Source organism: Myotis myotis, unplaced genomic scaffold, assembly GCF_014108235.1.
Source record: "Myotis myotis isolate mMyoMyo1 unplaced genomic scaffold, mMyoMyo1.p scaffold_m19_p_2, whole genome shotgun sequence".
NCBI lineage: Eukaryota > Metazoa > Chordata > Mammalia > Chiroptera > Vespertilionidae > Myotis > Myotis myotis.
The window spans coordinates 30,673,386-30,690,783 of NW_023416324.1; the positions used below are offsets into that span (position 1 = coordinate 30,673,386).

General features: G+C 51.6%; 2 protein-coding genes across 17 annotated transcripts in view; both read right to left on the minus strand.

Moving 5' to 3' along the window:
- Positions 1-9,575, minus strand: part of MKNK1 (MAPK interacting serine/threonine kinase 1) — a 50,565-nt gene extending 40,990 nt beyond the window's left edge. For 11 of the 15 annotated variants that reach the window (XM_036348436.1, XM_036348440.1, XM_036348439.1 and 8 more), the window contains exon 1: positions 4,801-4,956. Coding sequence is in view for 2 of the 15 variants with exons in the window: in XM_036348427.1 (XP_036204320.1) it covers positions 7,783-8,044 (262 nt within the window). In the remaining 13 variants the exon portion in view is untranslated. Of the gene's footprint in view, positions 1-4,800; positions 4,957-7,782 lie in introns of those variants that run through there. The other 4 variants (XM_036348427.1, XM_036348446.1, XM_036348443.1 and 1 more) reach the window with 4 other exon arrangements.
- On the minus strand, positions 9,480-16,780 carry MOB3C (MOB kinase activator 3C). 2 transcript variants are annotated; one of them, XM_036348449.1, is made up of 4 exons: positions 16,600-16,780; positions 12,730-13,197; positions 9,968-10,170; positions 9,480-9,622 (listed from the first exon to the last, which is right to left on the minus strand). In XM_036348449.1, the coding sequence occupies exons 2-4, from the start codon at positions 13,145-13,147 to the stop codon at positions 9,593-9,595; spliced, it is 651 nt and encodes a 216-aa protein (XP_036204342.1). In that variant the 5' UTR covers positions 13,148-13,197; positions 16,600-16,780; the 3' UTR covers positions 9,480-9,592. The 2 variants fall into 2 exon arrangements, with proteins under 2 accessions (XP_036204342.1, XP_036204341.1); XM_036348448.1 differs by lacking the exon at positions 9,480-9,622 and having other exon boundaries at positions 9,701-10,170; positions 16,600-16,729.
- Positions 16,781-17,398: the final 618 nt, after the last annotated feature.

The window sequence follows — 17,398 nt, forward strand, 5'->3', positions numbered from 1 at the left end:
CAGTCCCCCCCTAGGCACTTCTGTAATGAACTGTTAATCTCACATTAGAAACTATGTCTGAACTATAAGGGTGCCAGAAGTCTCTATAAATGGATTCTAAGATCCTACTAGCTAAGAATGGCAATACACTGATTTATGGTACTGCAGGAGCTGCCATAATGCTCACATATTAAGCCAATCAAGCAGCCCTAGACCAGGCATTTTCCATAGTAGGTCAGTGGTTAACAGTTTAAGCCTGAACTGAACTATGTCAACAGCCTCCTCATCAATGACCCCATTCTGGGACCTGCTTTGCTCTAGTCTGGCCTCCATTCTGCAGCCACAATAAACAGAGTCCTAGTCATGGCCTGCAGAGCCTTGCAGCACAATGGAAAAAAGGACATGGGTCTTTTAATCTAATACTCATAAGTGTAGACCAAGTTCTGCCACCTACTAGCCACCTGACCTTGGGCAAGTAACTTTAATCTTTCTGAGGTTTGGTTACTTCATCTTTAAATTGGAGATAAATATCCCCATATTACAGGGTTATGAGGATTAACTAAATTATAGTGTGTAAAGCATCTAACATATTGCAAGCCGTAAAACAGAGCAGACACTCGGTAAATGTTAGTGTTCGTCTCCCCACTCCCTTCTCTACATTTTGAGCACAAAGAACCATTTCAACTTATTTCCACTCCTCACCACCTCACCAACTCCATTCCTCCCCCCCAACACACACACACACACACACACACACACACACACACACACACACTCATTTCCACCTCTAGGCCACGATTCAAACTGCTCCTTCTCACAGGAATTAACTTCCTCCAAGGCCCACCATAAATTTTCAACCTTTAGGAATCCTTCTCTAGACCCCCTTTGTTCGTGTTGGGATTGATTATTCCTTCTTCCAAACTCCCACTTTGTTTACATTTTTTTACTACATTTACCATAGTCAGCCTGATTTTAGTTATTTATGTACTTATCTATCTTCCCAACTACACGAGGGAGAAGGCTCTAAGAAGAAAACTACTTATACAGGACAGGAAATATGAGGTTTTCCTGTGTATATTTCTCAATACCAGGGTCTTGTACATAGCAAGACCTCAATATTTATTTATTGAATTGAATCTTGACTGAGAATCTTTACAGAGAGGATCCTGGAGTGAGTTTACTCTAAAGTTCTACATTTACTGCCTGATTTGCTAGACATGCAATTTTTATATATATATATATATATATATATATATATATATATATATTTCTTTATTGATTTCAGAGAGGAAGGGAGAAGGAGAGAGAGATAGAAACATCAATGACAAGAGAGAATCATTGATCGGCTGCCTCCTGTACACCCCCCACTGGGGATTGAGCCCACAACCCAGGCATGTGCCCTTAACTGGAATCGAACCTGGGACCCTTCAGTCTGCAGGCCGACGCTTTATCCACTGAGCCAAGCCAGCTAGGGCAAGACATGCAATTTTTAAAAATATATATTTTATTGATTTTTTTACAGAGAGAAAGGGAGAGGGATAGAGAGTTAGAAACATCGATGAGAGAGAAACATCAATCAGCTGCCTCCTGCACACCTCCCACTGGGGGTATACCTGCAACCAAAGTACATCCCCTTGACCGGAATCAAACCCGGGACCCTTCAGTCCGCAGGCTGACACTCTATCCACTGAGCCAAACAGGTCAGGGCTAGACATGCAATTTTAATTCTAATGTTCCTAAACTAAGATCCACTAATACCCATGTCAGCACACTTTATTCCTTTAACCATTCTCTCAGCACACTCTGGACTCCTTTCAAGAATCCCTCCAGGGTATGGATAGACATTGCTGGGAGGACGGCACTCATTCACAGAGTAGGGTGATGTGGGAGCAAGCTCTTTGGTGAACTGTTGCCCCCAACTGGTTAGGACATGACTACCATTAAAACCATATTAAAAACCAGGGTTGTGGATCCTAAAGTAGATCTGGATTATTTCTACCTGCTTTAGTTTCCAAATCTATAAAACAGAGTTTTGAAATGTTACATATAAAGCACTTAAAACATCTGCCACATAGTAAGCGCTCAATAAATGTTAGATATATTAACAATGTAGCAGACTGGAAAAAACAAAGAGCCAGGACTTTTCACTTCCAGCACTATTCCCACCACTGACTGGTTCCCTGTGCAATCTTGATCAAGTCCTCTGCCCTCTAGGTCTTTCCCAATCTGTAAAAGTAAAGAGATAGAACCAGATGATTCCCATGCTCCTTCTACCTTCAACGATGTATAGTTCCCTGTGAACAACAAAGAGCCTTCTGTTCCATATGCTGAAGCTGTTTGCAAGGGAACATGTGAATGTGTAGCTGCTGGTTCCCAGATGGGAAGAGCCAAGGACAGGGCAACCGATTAGTAAACCACCTGTGCACTTTCCCCTTTGTGAGCTATATATATCATACGCAGTGCAGGTCCCTGGACAGAGCACCACCTCCTTTCCAACAAAACTTACTGGGAAGGCAAGACAAGAGCCTGAAAACAAGAGCAGCAATGAAGCGTCCTCTTTTGTGCAGAATACCTGCACCTTCTTGCCTTTGATGCCTGTAATTGGGGCATAATCAATCTACACCGGGCTCTCCTTGGGCACATCTTCTCTTGAAGGAAAAACACAAAGGCCCACTCTGAACCTGAAAGCTCATAAAACAAAAACCAAAGCAAGTAAATAAAAAATGTCACTGACTCATTCAGCCACACACACAGCAGAGGCCTACTCTGTACCAGGCAGAGGAGGGATGAAACAGACATGGTCCCCTGCCACCAATGTACTCAGAGTACATATGGGGTGACTGACAGACCTGAAGGCAGACAGCGAACAGAGTTATAGTCGAGCTGTGGCCTCTGCTACAGAAGACGGGAAGGGGACACCTAATCCAGCAGGGGCATCAGGGAAGCTTCACTGACAGGTCACATGGGCCTTGAAAGATGAGAGGGAAGAGGGGACTCCAGGAAGAGGGAATACAAGCAAAGGAACATTTAGGGAGGGTGTGGACAGCAAAAAGTAGTTTGTTTTGACGGGGTCACAGGGAGCAAGACAAGGGGAAACAGAAGAGAAGTTTTGGAACAGATTACAGAGGAACTTGTGTATGAGGCTGAGGAGTCCAAACTCTATACCAGCTGTTCTCAACCTGTGGGTGGCGACCCCTCTGGCGGTCGAACGACCCTTTCACCGGGGTCGCCTAAGACCATCCTGCATATCAGATATTTACATTACGATTCATAACAGTAGCAACATTACAGTTATGAAGTAGCAACGAAAATAATTTTATGGCTGGGTCACAACATGAGGAACTGTATTTAAAGGGCCAGAAGGTTGAGAACCACTGCTCTATACAGTAGGCAACGAAGCCCACCAAGGTTTCTGAGCAGAGATAAAAAATGAGAACAGTGTCGCAGGAAGATCATGCGGGCACCCATAAAGAGGATGCAAAAGGAATCAAGTTAGGAGACTACGATGAGACCACGTAGCAGGAGACCACACTGCAGAAGCAGGTGCAGGAACCCAACTGCTCCCGTCCACAGAGCGTCTCTCTGCCATGGTCCAGCTTCATGCAGTCTGACCTCGGGAGGTGCTCACTTGCCAGGCCCTCTGGCCCTCACAATCTTCTAGGGAACTAGAGTAACAGGCCTGCCAATCAAAGTCAAGAACCCAGCCAAACTTCTGGGTCACAGGAAGGGAAGAGCTGACGTGGGATAAGTTGGCCCCAATCTTCAGCTGGCCCGGCTCCATAGAAAAACCCAACCGCCGCTCTGCCCTTGACATCACTTCCAGCCTAGCTCTCTTGGGAGGGGCTGAAGCTAAGGGCAGTGGGGCTGAAAGCACCTGGCCAAGGGCTAAGGAGCCAGTGAGACAACTGCCCAGCGTGGCCCTTGGCACAAGGGCAATGGCTAGCAAGCATTCGCTCCTTTCCCATCCTACAAGGTCAGAGCCCAGAGCCACCTATAGACCCCACTGAGGTGTCAGGACCTAGGTCACCTCAACTCTCCCCCAGGGCCTCTCTAAAGTACCCCAGTCCAAAATGACCGAGCTCATAAATCACACTCATTTCATGACAGGTGCCATGCTAGGTGACACGCGGAATTCTATTCACCTTTCCCAATGACCCTACTTTGCCCTTTTTATGCAGGAGACAGTAAGGTGCTGCGAGGGGAAATGACTTGCCCGAGGACACACAGATAGAGTGCAGAGCTGAGGTCTGAACCCAGGACCGTCCGACCCAGCGCCACGCACTTCCAACGCTGCCCCCGTCCTGCTCCTGGCCACCTGAGGACAGGTAGCCTGGAAAGTCCCTCCCTCAGGGGAGAGATGGCACCGGCACTGTGCTCTCTCCTCCAGGCACAGCGACCGCGCATGTCAGGAGCTTTTCAATGAAAACAGTTAACTTTAAAATATGTAGGACCAAGATATTAGAAATTCCTCACACGAAAAATGACTCATGATGTGGGACCGCCTGAGCCTCGAACCCAGCCATATAGCTAGCAGGACTCCGTCTCCAATTGGCTCAGACTGAGCTCCGACCTCGGACACCTGCCACACCCCGGCCGCGACCCGAGGCACAGGCCAAGCCCGACCGGGACCCACGCCGCACCCCGAGCTCCTCACGGACGGAGCCCTGAGCGGACCCTAAAAAAGCGTCCCCTGCGCTGACACCCGCAGCACAATCGGGTCGTGACCTCGGGCCGTTCTGAAGGTCCTGATTTCTCCGTCCCAGGGCATGAACTCACGCACAGACACGCCCTCCCCAAACCTCATTTCACTCGCAGGGATACCTCGCTGTCTTGTCTTCCCCTCAGCGGACTCGCCGCGGAACCGGTCGCGCTCCCCCTCCAGCAGATCGCTCTGCTGAGGACGCGGAAGAGGCGGTGCTAGACCCGAGGGGGCGGGCCCGACCGCAGAGGAGCGCGGGGGGCGGACCTGCGCCTGCGCCCTGACGGCTACGCCCAGGGAGAGGGTGGGGCGAGCTTAGTAAACTGCGCAGGCGCGATTGAGAGGGGCGGGGAGGTTGCGGGGAAGTGGGTGGGGCTTAGCTCCTTTGATGCTCCAACTTTTCGAGTGAACTTTGAGAAGCCTGGGAAGCGCCAGGAGGGAGGAGGCCAGGAAGCATCAGGTGTCATTAACATTTACCGAGAGCTTCTGCATGCCAAGAAGGAATTTTTTAAATGTCTTTTACGTATGGGGATAGGCTGCCTGTCTTTTCTAAAATGAGAGCTAATTCTGTAAAATTCCTTAAAAGGTTTGGGTGCCTATACTTTCACGATGAGAGTTTCTCCTTTAGTAAAGCATTCCCCCGGTAGTTCAAAATAAAAAGACTTAAAAGCTCATTTCTTAGAGAAAACTAACTGCAAATATATTGATATTTCAGCCAACCCCAGGTCCTCTCCCAAGATACAAGTGTGATGAGATAATGAGAATGCTGAGTTGGGTTTGATTCAGGTCCTGACTCTGTGTTTCCTCTGTTGTGAAATAGAAGTAAATATCCCGTCTCTTCCTGACTCAGGATTGTTATGAGCCTCTTGGACTTTCTTCCCATCATCCATCTGAAAAACATGAATTCCCTTTCCCCTTCTCAGCCCAGTCTTCTCATCTGTATGATGGAAGGAGGTCTGGAACATTGGAGAGCATTCAGGGCTTTGCTAGATTTCCCCGTGTAAGTGAAGGCTGGAGAGGGATTCTTCTCCCACGCGTCTGCATTCAGTCACTTCCAGAATCTCTCAGTCCAACCTGGAGGCCCCTGTGGATCCTGATCTCTCCCATCATCACCTTCTGGGCCCATCAAGCTTCATGTGCTCAGAGGCCATGCTGGCCTGTTCCCCTCTGTTCCTTGAATGTCTCAATAACCAGCTGCCCCTGAGCCACTCAGGCCTATGTTCCAATCCAAGTGCTCAGAATTGCTATGTCCTCCATATGGCAACCAAGTTCATTAACACAGAGAGGAGGGCTCTAGGAAACTCACAGGAGGAAGGGCTCCCCCAAATCAGGTGGAGCTCCAGCCATGCTTGTGGCTCCCTTTACTACACTACATACAGCTCCCCGGGGAAGGGGAAGGGGAAGTGGCAGCAGGAAACCTCAAAGAAAAGGCTGCAGTATTCATGAGGGCCAGGGGTGGTGGGGCAGCCTTTACTCAATAGGTGGATGATCTGCTCCAAGGTGGGGAGAATGGCTCACTTTCTTTTTCACTGCTCCAAATAGCTTTATGAGTCCAGGAAAACAAAGGCTTCAACAGCCTGGCTGCCCAAACTGTCTCTCTGCCCCTAATACATTGCCTCTCCCAGCACTCTCTCATGCAAAGTTTTGCCCTATGGATTGGGAGAGGGGGCTTTTCTCTCTTCTGTCTCCTCCTTCTTCTCTATCTCTGTCTAGTCTTCTCTAAGCATCCCTCTCTGAATTTCTCAAAGCAGTTTTGTGATGGCTTGTAAGGAGCAGGCCTTGGTCACACGGTTCTGAGATTAATTTATCCTCACGGCCATGGTGTATTTCAAAACAACTATAATCTCAGAACCTGAACTTCCTAGGAGTCCGAGCTCTCCAGCAATTGAGGAGGTAGTGAGTGACCTTTCACAGGAGGTGTGCAAGCAGAGCCACCTTTTAGAATGCTGGACTTGGGCTTCCTCTGGTGAGCCAGAAGAAGGGGCAGTGGAGTGGAGGGCCTTACAGATTCTAGAGCAGTGAAAGGGGGGATACTGGGCACCAAGAAGGAAGCTAGGCAGCTACCCAAAGACAAACTGGATTCAACAAGCTATTGGATATCAAGCATTTAGAACTGTACCTGACACATAATATTAGCTATTATTGTTATCATTATGAATGATTCATAGACTGTGAATAATGAAGGAGCTTAGAATCAATAATTTCCTTGTATCCTCTCCTGGTCATGAAATACTAGTAGATGGGGGAAATAGAGGTCTGGAGGGGCCATACATAAGTCAGAGGCTTGGCTGGGACTAGAAGCCAGACCTCTGTCTCCCAGGGGAGCTGCTGCAGAGGCAGGCTCCTTCTTAGGCAGAGGGAGAGCTCTAGGCGGGCCTTTGCTGACTCTTAAGAACCAAGCTGTTTTCAATTCATCTGGGCAGTTGAGGGTAAGGGACAGTGGAATGAAAGCAAGACCTGAGCTTAGAGACTCAGGTGTCTCCTGGGGAATAAGCTCAGGAGTCAGCCCCACGTCCAGCTGCCCCAGCAGCATTTTCTTGAGAAGGGCTTCCTCTGCTGTGATTAGGGTTAGCATTGTTTCTGCCCCGTTCCTTATCCCATTCACTCCAATAAGCCACCACATTAAGGGGGTGAGAACAGCCAGTGCCAGATGTCCTAAGCTGAAACAAGTAAAGAATCTTCCAAGAAGAGACTGAACTCCCAAAGGCAAGGGCCAGTCCTCCCCACTCCCAGGATAATAGCCTTGCCCAGGAATTCTAGGTTCAGCATTCTCAGAGCCCTGGGAAAACCTTGGTGTCTCCACCCTGGAGAGCTGGGCCAGACATGACCATACCAGCCAGCACTCCTTATGGCCGGGGACAAAAATCCCTCCCCCCCCCATTCTGGCCCAGTTCCTTCCACAGTCTGCCCAAGAGCCATGTGGCACCCAGACCACAGCTTCCCACCAGCGCTGCTTTAGTTTGCCTCCTTTATTTTACCAAAAATAACAACAATAAAGTCTTCCCTCTGTTTCACAAAAATAGATTTCCCCCCTTCCCTCCCACCCACCTCACCCCCTTCTTCAATCAGCACCGGCCATAGCCACGGCCTAGAATCTATCTTACCATCCACTGTCCCTGGGAGAATCTTTGACACCTCCCTTCCCCTCTCACTCCAGAGCCTTTGGCAAAGCTGCAGGGCCAGTGTTGCTTCCCTTGGGAACTTCTCTGGAGGCAGCAGCCCCAGTCCAGTGGGCTGACTCCAGGAGCCCCATCTGCTTCCCCAGAGATCAGGCAGATGCTGGGTCATGGAGAGGGGCATGAGTTTGGAGGTTTGGCTCAGCAGATAGCCCTGGCAGGCCTGAGGGAAGGTGGGGCACACTGACATCAGGCTAGAAATCCTTGCTCAAAGCAGGAACAGTTGTGTCCTGGAGAGGGGCTGGCAAACCCTCATTCCATGTGCTTCTCCTTCAGCTCCACAAAGCTTTGCCGTGAGGTCTGACAGCTTCTCCTCCTGGCTTCAGGTTCCTCTTATGTACATGGAGGATTCTGTGAGTGAGACTAGATGCTCCTCAGGTCTTTTCTGGCTCTCCTTCTGGCCTCCCAGTGTGGAGGCTCTGGAAAGGGAGGGCCCTGTCCCTGCCCCAATTTCCTCACCTGTGGGTCTGCACACATGGCTGGGCATGGGAGTGCTGAGTAATGGAGTCCTGAATGAACATCCCAGTTTCTCTGGGAACAGCTGTGCTCTGAGAGCCAACCAGCTGGAATGTCTCAGGATGGTTGAAAGGAGGCAAGTGCTTGAAGGATGGGGTTTCTCCAAGCCTGGAAGAGTGCATTCACTAGCCCCGTGGTTCTTAATGTCCTAGGATGGGAGACAAGACTCCAGAATTTCTCAATTCAAGTTCTACTAGATCCTTGGGTTGGATTATTATCCTGTGCTGGGCTTCAGATGCTGGGAGTCAAGTGTAGATTCTAGAAGCTAGATTGGAGTATGTGATTACCAATTTAAGCACCAGAGGACCATTGTGGCCAGAGGGATCACCCCTTACCCCCAGGAGGCTGTCTATAATCAGGCCTTTCTGGAGGCAGAGGGCTGAGTGAAATGCTAGTTGTTGGGCATCCCTGGCTGAGCAATCAGAACCTGTGTCTGTGGTGGGCCAGGGATTTAGGTACCCAGGGCAATGCTCCCCTTTCTACCTCCCCACAGTTCCCCAGAATTCATGCTGATGGAAAAAGATAGCCTAGAAGTTTCAAAAATAGAGCTATACCCACCTACAACCACATATTGTACTTACACATCATCAGACACACCGAGAAGGGACAGTGAATTGTCATCACTCCTACAGTGATCATGGTCTGATGGTCCCAATCTCTCCTCCCCTTCCTCCCTCATTCCTTTGTTCCTTCCATCCATCCATCTGCCTAACATTTATGAGGTCCCACTATGTGCCAGGGAGGGTAGGGTCGAAGGTGGCTGGCTCTCACAGACGCTCTCCACAGTCAAAATCACACACACACACACACACACACACACACACACACACAGTGCTCACTCACACATAGGCTGCTCACTCTTGTACCTTTCTTGCCAGCACCTCAACCACATCCACATTGCCCAGTTAGGCTTGGGAACCACCACGAAAAGGTCAAGTGTCAGAGTGGAAACCCTCTAGCCTACCCCATCCCTAGACTTCATGTCAGAGGTTAGGTCCTCCTTTCCTCCTGTCTGCCCACATTTAAATCCTCCCTTTCTCCACTCACAAGCAGTCAGGGGACATATGGGCAGACTCCTGAGAACCAGAAGTCCAGGGACTTTGGGTGTGTGGAGGGGTCCCAGGGCCTTCAGGTTCCTCTGCCACCAGACTCCTGAGGGTCCCTCTCCTCAGCCACTATATTTAGACGATCATCTGATGAGCAACAGTGTCCAGGTCTAGGCTCAGTGACAGATCCGCTCTGTCATCTCCCTCTGCAGAGACACAAGGTGGGGGTGAGAGTGGGGGTGGGGTGAGGAATGGGAGTCAGTCAGAGCTCAACCTGCCAGGCAGCCCCCATCCAAACCATAGGACCTGGCTGCTCTTCTGCCTAAACTTGGCCCCTTCCCTCCTCCCACCCCAACTCCAGGCTACAGATCTGAATTTGTAAACTGAAACTCGAACACATTCTCTATTAAAGTACAGAATCATTGTTAAATGGATTGTCTTCTCCTAATTTACCCACTTGGGTATTGGATTTTCTTAGTACAGGTAGACTTTGGATCTGAAAACTCAAAGGCTAGCGCTGGTAGGGGAGGGTTGTGGGGGCTTGGCCTCACCAGTGGCTCCAGCTCCCGCTGGTCCACCAGGCTGAACTCTCGGATGAAGTAGTAGAAGTGCTTGTAGCAGGTGTTGACGTGTGCCTCGGCCCCCATGCTGAGGATGCTGTCGAAGTGGTGGATGTAGACATGGACAAAGACTCGAAAGAGGCGGGTCAGGATCTTGGTGCAGACCTGCTGGAAGTTCTTGGGAAAGGGGACTCCTAGGGGGATGGGGAGGGGCAGAAGTGAGGGGGATCAGAATCCTGGTATGAAACCCTACCCAGCCCTGCCTGCCCTCCCACATACAGGCAGCTTTGGCCAGGATGGCCTCTTCCCTAGCACACTTCCCTGTGGGAGACAGAGAGAGATCATGATTTGCTTTCCCCCATACTTCCCTTTTTAAGAAGCACAACTCTGATTTGCTTCTGTTCTACTGAAATACAAATTATCTTCCGCCTTTTCCCTTGACTCTGAGAAGGACTCTGCCACCTGGTTGGAGGTCACTGAACAACCCTTCTTAGATGAAAGGTCACTGAACAACCCTTCTTAGATGAAAGGAAGTAATGCCTCAACGCTCCCCAGAAATATATGCATCTGTAGGTGCTCTCACAAGACACCTTTGGATAAAATTCCCAGGGAAGCTCATCAACATCTGGGGTCCATTTTTAAAAACATGGGCCTTCATAATTAAGTCCTAACTTCCCAGCATGGTCCCTGCTTAAGGCCTTTCAGGATTCTGGCCTCCCTCTCCAACCCCACCCTGGATCCTTCCTCTTTACAACATACACAGTGCAGTCCCCAGACTCCTAATCCTGAGAATTACTAAGGCTTCAAGAATTAGTTCAGCCGAACCGGTTTGGCTCAGTGGATAGAGCGTCGGCCTGCGGACTCAAGGGTCCCGGGTTCGATTCCGGTCAAGGGCATGTACCGTGGTTGCGGGCACGTCCCCACTGGGGGGCGTGCAGGAGGCAGCTGATCGATCTCTCTCATCGATGTTTCTGACTTTCTGTCCCTCTCCCTTCTTCTCTGTAAAAAATCAATAAAATATATTAAAAAAAAAAAAAAAAAAAAAAAGAATTAGTTCAGATATCTCTCATTCCTTCAAATTTTCAATAACACTCTTCCATCTGTGAGCCAGGCCATGTGCTGGGCCTTTTGCACCTTTTGCCTGGTATGATAGCCATCCTAGATGTGATAAAATGGAGGTGCATAAAGTTGGAGCCACTTGCCCGAGGCCACGTAACTATTAATTAGTACTGACTGGAGGCAGGATTCAAACCCTGTCTGCACTGCACTGTAGCATCCCTCTGAGATAAATGCCACAGACTCCGCTCAAGAAGAGCTCTAGGGTCCAGCAGTGTGGCCCAGTGGTTGAGTACTGAACTATGAACCCGGAGGTCAAGGTTTGATTTCTGGTCAGGGCACATATCCAGGTTGTGGGTTCAATTCCCAGTAGGAGACGTGCGGGAGGCAGCTGATCAATGATTCTCTCTCATCATTGATGTTACCATCTCTCTCTCCGTTCTTCTCTGAGATCAATAAAAATATATTTAAAAAAGAAGAGCTCTAGAGCCTGTGAAAAAGACACAGTTTCCTATAGTCCCCCATGCTCAGGGTGGAAATCTTGGTGGCCATGTGCGCTTCTCTGCCATCCCAGGGTTAAGGCACAGACATCTGGGGTCTCATAAGCCCGGGGGTTAAGGCTAGAAGGGAATAAGAACCCAGATACAGGCCCACACTGGCCCACCCCACTCCACAGATCCCTTCTCCTTCCTCACTTTCTCAGGAAGGGTTGAGCCCTGCCTCTCCATGAGCCCTTCTAGGCCCAGTCCAGGTTCCTCAGATTTGTCCTGCCTATCTAGACTTGGGGCCCAGGCCCCAAGAGACCCGAGCCGCAGTTCTGAATGCTCCTGACTCAGTGCACTATCCCTCTCTTGGCCTAGGTTTCCTCCTGTGTGATATGAAGATACCCACTGTTGGGCATGATAGTGCAGGAAATGACAGGCCACCAGCTGGGGAGGGGCCTAGGGCATTGAATTGTGACTCAGTGCTCAGCATTCAGACTTCTCTCCTCTGGGCTTGACCACCCTGCCTCACCCACCTCTGATTCCCAAAGCCTTGAGGCCAGGTGGGGGTGGGGCTGCTGTGATGAACACAGTGTCATGCCAACACCCCTTCTTGATGCCCTTGGGTGGGGAAGCAGGGCCAGGGCGACATCACTCTCTCCCTTACCCACCCTTATCCGCCCAGGCTGCCCAGCTGAGATAAGAAAAGTCTCCACAGCTTGGAGCTCTGCCTTTAGAGCTCCCTGAGGTGGAAATACTGTCAGCACATCCAATCTCCACCCCCTCCCCTTCTGGGGACCGGAGTCAGAGGGAACTCCCAGGAGGCTGCAAGTCAGATCAACCCAAGGAGGGTAACCTGTTAGGAGCACCTTGAGGCACCTCTTCTGGAAGGTTCTGAGGATCATAGTGGTCTCCCCAGGGTGGTCCCTGGAGGGGCACTCAAGCTTTAGACAAGAAGAACCCCAAACTGGGAGTCAGGCCGTCTGAAATTGAGATGCCTGATCTTAACAAGCAGACATTGAACCCCTCAGAGCCTGTTTCCTCTTTTACAAAATGGGGATGAAAATTACACAAACACACACACACACACACACACACACACACACATACACACACACTCCACAGAATTCCTATATCAAATTAAATGCCGCATCTGTGAAATGGGCTCCCGTGGCTCCCTCCCTCCCTGGCCAGGCCTGACCAGGTGGCACTCACCAACTCGAGTGGGAAAGACATCCTCATCGTTGATGAGGCCCTCAATCCAGTCCATGAGTAAGGCCATGTAACGTGGTGCCGAGAGCTTGGCTGGCCGCCGGTACTGCCGCTCGTCCTGCCAGCGGTACTCATAGCGGGGCCCTCCAGCCATCACCGGGCAGCTGGTCTCGCTGCAGCGCTCAGCCATGGTGCCATAGATGAGGTTGATGCGGTTAAAGAAGTCCACCACGTGCACGGCGATCCAGTCGTCAATATTCTCGCCCGGTGGCAGCCTCACCACACTGCGCAGGTCCAGGCCGGACTTAAGCGATGCCTGTGCCTTCTTGTACAGCTCAAAGCGCTGTGTGCCCGGCTCGAAGCGCTTCCGCGGCCGGAAAGTCTTGTCCTTGGCAAACACCTGCTTCAGGCACAGGGCCATGGCCAGGCTGGGCGAGGGACGGGTGTCCAGGGGAAGGACCTGCGGATGCCCTGCCAGAGCCAAGGGCATGGAAGAGCATGGTGGTCAGGTCCTTACCAAATGTGCTTTGACTTCCCAACACATCATTCCCTCTCACCTCTGAGTTTTTGGCCCATCTCAGCAGCCTCTTCGAATTCTAAATCTTCCTCATCCCCTCAGTCCAGCACCCTGCTCTGTTCCCAGGCTGTCCTATCTCCCCTGTCCAGTGCCACAGCCCTGCCTTCTTATTCTGTTTCCTCTCCATATTCATTGCATCTCACAGAGGGCTGGGCCTCGGATCCAAACAGGTGCTCCTTAGACTTGCTGTTGACCAGTAAAGAGGTGACAGAGGCTTCCTGCCGGCCCTGGACAAGATGACCTCTGGGGGCCCCACAGGCCACCTGGTGCAGCGTGGGAGAGCCTGGCGGCATTGTGCTGGGGGTAGGGGGAGCCCCCCCCTCCCCCACTTCAGCTTCCTCTGGGATATCTTATAGTTCATCCGGCCGGCTACCAGCCACCGGGGATTCCCAGAGAGCAGGAGGGACTTTTCTACCAAAAATGTCCTTTCCTGTTATTACCCTGAAAGAGGAAAAGCCCTTATATGGCCAGCTGGGTGGCCTGTGAGTGGCTGGAGGAGAGGGGGAGGTAGCAGGTCTAGAAGGGCACCACCTCCTCCAACAGCAGTTGGAGATCCTTCCCCCCAAGCCAGCCTCCTCTTGCGGAAATCCCAACAGGCCCCTCCCCCTGCACCTGCTATGCAGTAGACATTCCTAGAGCACCCACTATGTGCCTGGAACTGGAAGGTAGGAATGCAGTCAGATCTACCCAGCTGGGCCCATCTAGAATTCATATGAATTTGCTTTGCCTTTTAGAACTGAAGAATCCCAGACTCAGAACAGACCTTGGGGACAGCAATCAGAGCCCCAAGCTTGCAGGCGGAAGTCCTGGGTTATAGGCCCAGCACCACCATGACTGTAGTAGGTAGGCATGGACTTGGCCCATGCAACTTCCTGAGTCACTCCGATATAGTCCACGTTACTGTGACTCTCGAGGTAGGCTCTTTCTTCCTCTGTGAGTCTGTGAGCTCTTGAGAAATGCAGACCTAGGTTCCTACTGAGACAAATTTAGCCACAAACTGAGCACTGACCCTGACCCCAGACTGAGCACTAAGGCTGAGTATAGGCCAAGCACTGAGCTCTGGCTCCAGGTTGAACTCTGACCTGATCTTGACCCTGGTCAGTGGGGGTGCTGACTCCCGTCCTAGACTGAGGCTTGACTATAGCCACAAACAAAACCTCAGAGCTGACATTGGAGCATTTTTCCTTTCTCATGTCCCTAGTAATACTGGGACGGGACTGGGGAAGGAGGATGGGGAAAAGGTGACACTGGATGTGACCAAAGGCACTGTAAATATGGGTTGGGGGAGGTGTCATGTCAGGCAATAAGTCAAGCTAGTGGAGAAGTTCGGAACAGGGGTTCTTTGTTGTAACAACAACAGGCAGGCAAAGAAGGACAGTCAAATAAAACGAGAGGAACTTGGGGACTCCATCCCCTGCCCCCCACCTTCTCACCCAAAGAAGTCCCCAGCATGGGACCTGAGCTTCCTGATCCAAGAGCAGGTGCCTTCCATGCTTCACGTGTTACCTGCATTCTAAACTCTGCTTGGGCAGGTGCTTCCAAAATCTCTCACACTGCAATCAGGTGGGGTTCCTGGGCTCTTTACCTTCGCCCAATTCCCTTTACTGACTGTTAGCAACAGACCCTCACTCTGGCATTCAACACCTTACCCTACCTTTCCTTCCCCACTTCCCAACCAACCACGCTGGGCTTCTTGCTGATCCCTGAGCATGCCCCTCACTCCTGTCTCTGAATCTTCACACCCCTCCACCCCCACGCCCAGCCTAGGGCAGGGCCTGGCACATGGTCAATGCTCAGGCTTTAAGGAAAGTTTAAACTCAAGAATCTTAGGGTTCTTGGAGGGAAGGCAGGCGTGGATGGGTGGGAAGAGATTAACCAAAGAATATATATACATTTATGCATAACCCATGGACACAGACAATAATGTGGTGAAGACCTGGGGTTGGGGGAAAGGGTGGGCTAGAAGGGGTCCAAGGGGAAAAAAGGGTACATTTGTATAACTTCCAACATTAAAGGTAAGTTAAAAAAAAGAAAAAAAGAATCTTAGGGTTGAAATAGCCCTGAGAAATCAACTGACCCAACCCACTTCTTAAACAGATGGGAAGTATGAGGCCCAGAAAGGGGACTTGAGGGCCTTCATTCGCACAGCAAGTTACAGGCAGAGGATCTCCAAGGGCAGAACTGGGAACCGGGATAAGGTGGGGTGCGGCCCAAGACAAGAATAAAAGACCATTTTCCTACACTGGCTGCACTAGCTGGTCCCTGGTCTGGCAGAGAGAAGGGGAGAGGAGGGAAGTGGAGGGAGAGGGGAAGCATCTTCCCACCAATTAGACCACCTAATTCCTGTTCCAACACGCTGAGCCTCCCCACTGCCCCGCAGCAACTTGGGTGTCCTGACCAGTGGGTTAGAGTCCCACCTTACCTCCAGGCCTGGGTCTTTCCCAGGAAAAGGTAAGCCTGCCAGTGGGAGGATGGGCAGGTGCCCTCTCTCCATGCCACTTGATTCTCCTCACTTGCCACTCCAAAACCTTTCTGAGTTCCCATCCCTCCCAGAACCTTGGTTCCCTCCCTGAATCAAAACTATTGCCCCTCTTATCTCTATTTCCCAATGCTGTGTCCTTTTACTCCTGAGGTGGCCAGTGATGGCTCACAGCCTGGGTGGGCATCTGGGCTGCCCAAAGGAAGACCTATTTCCCAATGCTGTGTCCTTTTACTCCTGAGGTGGCCAGTGATGGCTCACAGCCTGGGTGGGCATCTGGGCTGCCCAAAGGAAGACCACAGAGGAACACTTCCTGTTTCTGACACAGCCCCCTGCCAGGGCCACACCTGCCATTCCTCAGGCTGAACCTAGAACCCAGCCTAGAGCTGTGGGAAAGGCGTGGGGGCGGAGGGGGCTCCCTGCAGGGCAGAGATCCAAGAGGAAAGTCGGGGTGGGGCTCCGTGCTCTGTGCAGAGTCTGCAGAGTCCCCGCAACGCTCGGCCACCCAAGCCCACCCTTTGGCCGTCGGTCTCCTCCACCTCTCTCCTGCCCAACTGCCAGGGGAGCCCGGTCGTAGGACCCAGAGGGGCAGGCCAGACATTTCCGCTCCCGAGGACACGCCCCCTCAAACACTGGCACCCCCAAGCCCCGACTTTCGACTTTCGCTGCTCGGACCCGGGCGGAGGACTGTGGCCAGCCTGCCTTCGGGCAGAGGTCGCCCCCGACGGCGCCACGCCCGGACGGCGGAAGAAATGAAAGTGGAAGCAAGGCTGAGTCGTGGCCCCGGCCGGGGCGTGCGGGCGCGGGGATCACTCACGGGTCCGCCTCGGTGGATGAGAGCGAGTCCTCGTCTGGCCGCGGGTCACAGCCCCAGCGCGCTGGCCGGTCCTCTCCCTCCGCGGGTCCCCTGGTCTGTCCACCGGCCTGCCCAGCCGGGCTGCGGTCGCTCTATCGCCCCGGAGGCAACGCCAGCTCCTCCCCGGGCCTCCGGCCGCCGCGCTGTGGCCAAGGGGCGGGGAAGGGGCGGGGAGTGGGGACCCTCCCCCTCAGTGCACGCGCGCACTGTCGCCTTTCCGGAAAGTCTGTATCGCGCTCCCAACTTCTCGTCGGGCAAACTGAGTGTCTGCTTACACTTCTGCCAAAGAGGCAGCCTCAGCATTCTCCGCTGTAAAATGGGGACAAGTTCAGCTTTCGTCTGGAGCAGAAACAAAGGCGCGCTGCTAGATAATGGTGGTTTTCTTGCTCTCCCCGAATCACGTGTGTTGCACTTGTGCCTGAACTCACTAAGGGATCAGTTCTGCCCTATCCACTTCCATACCCTCAGCTCTTGGCATATTGCCTGGCACACAGCAGGCACATAGTCCCATTTACTGAATGAATGAATGAATGAATGAATGAATGAATGAATGCCTCAGGACACATGAGTGAGTCCCTCACTGAAAGGACTGGCCCTGAAGATGCTCAGATCACAGATTTTCATCTTCCCCACCAGGGCTGGGGTTCTTGCTCAGACCTGGCTGGTTCTCCTCACTCCTTACCTGAAATCACTTCCCACCGCCAGACATTTGTTCTAGCCGTTCCATTTGAATGTCTTCTTTCCCTCCTTCCTTTCAACC

What these genes read in the sequence shown, in the direction of transcription:
- MOB3C (XM_036348448.1), bottom strand. Translation starts at nt 13,147, where the DNA reads ATGGCCCTGTGCCTGAAGCAGGTGTTTGCCAAGGACAAGACTTTCCGG. An exon ending in TGTCTTTCCCACTCGAGTTG is followed by an intron (nt 10,171 to 12,729) that starts GTGAGTGCCACC and finishes CCATCCCCCTAG; the next exon opens with GAGTCCCCTTTCCCAAGAAC.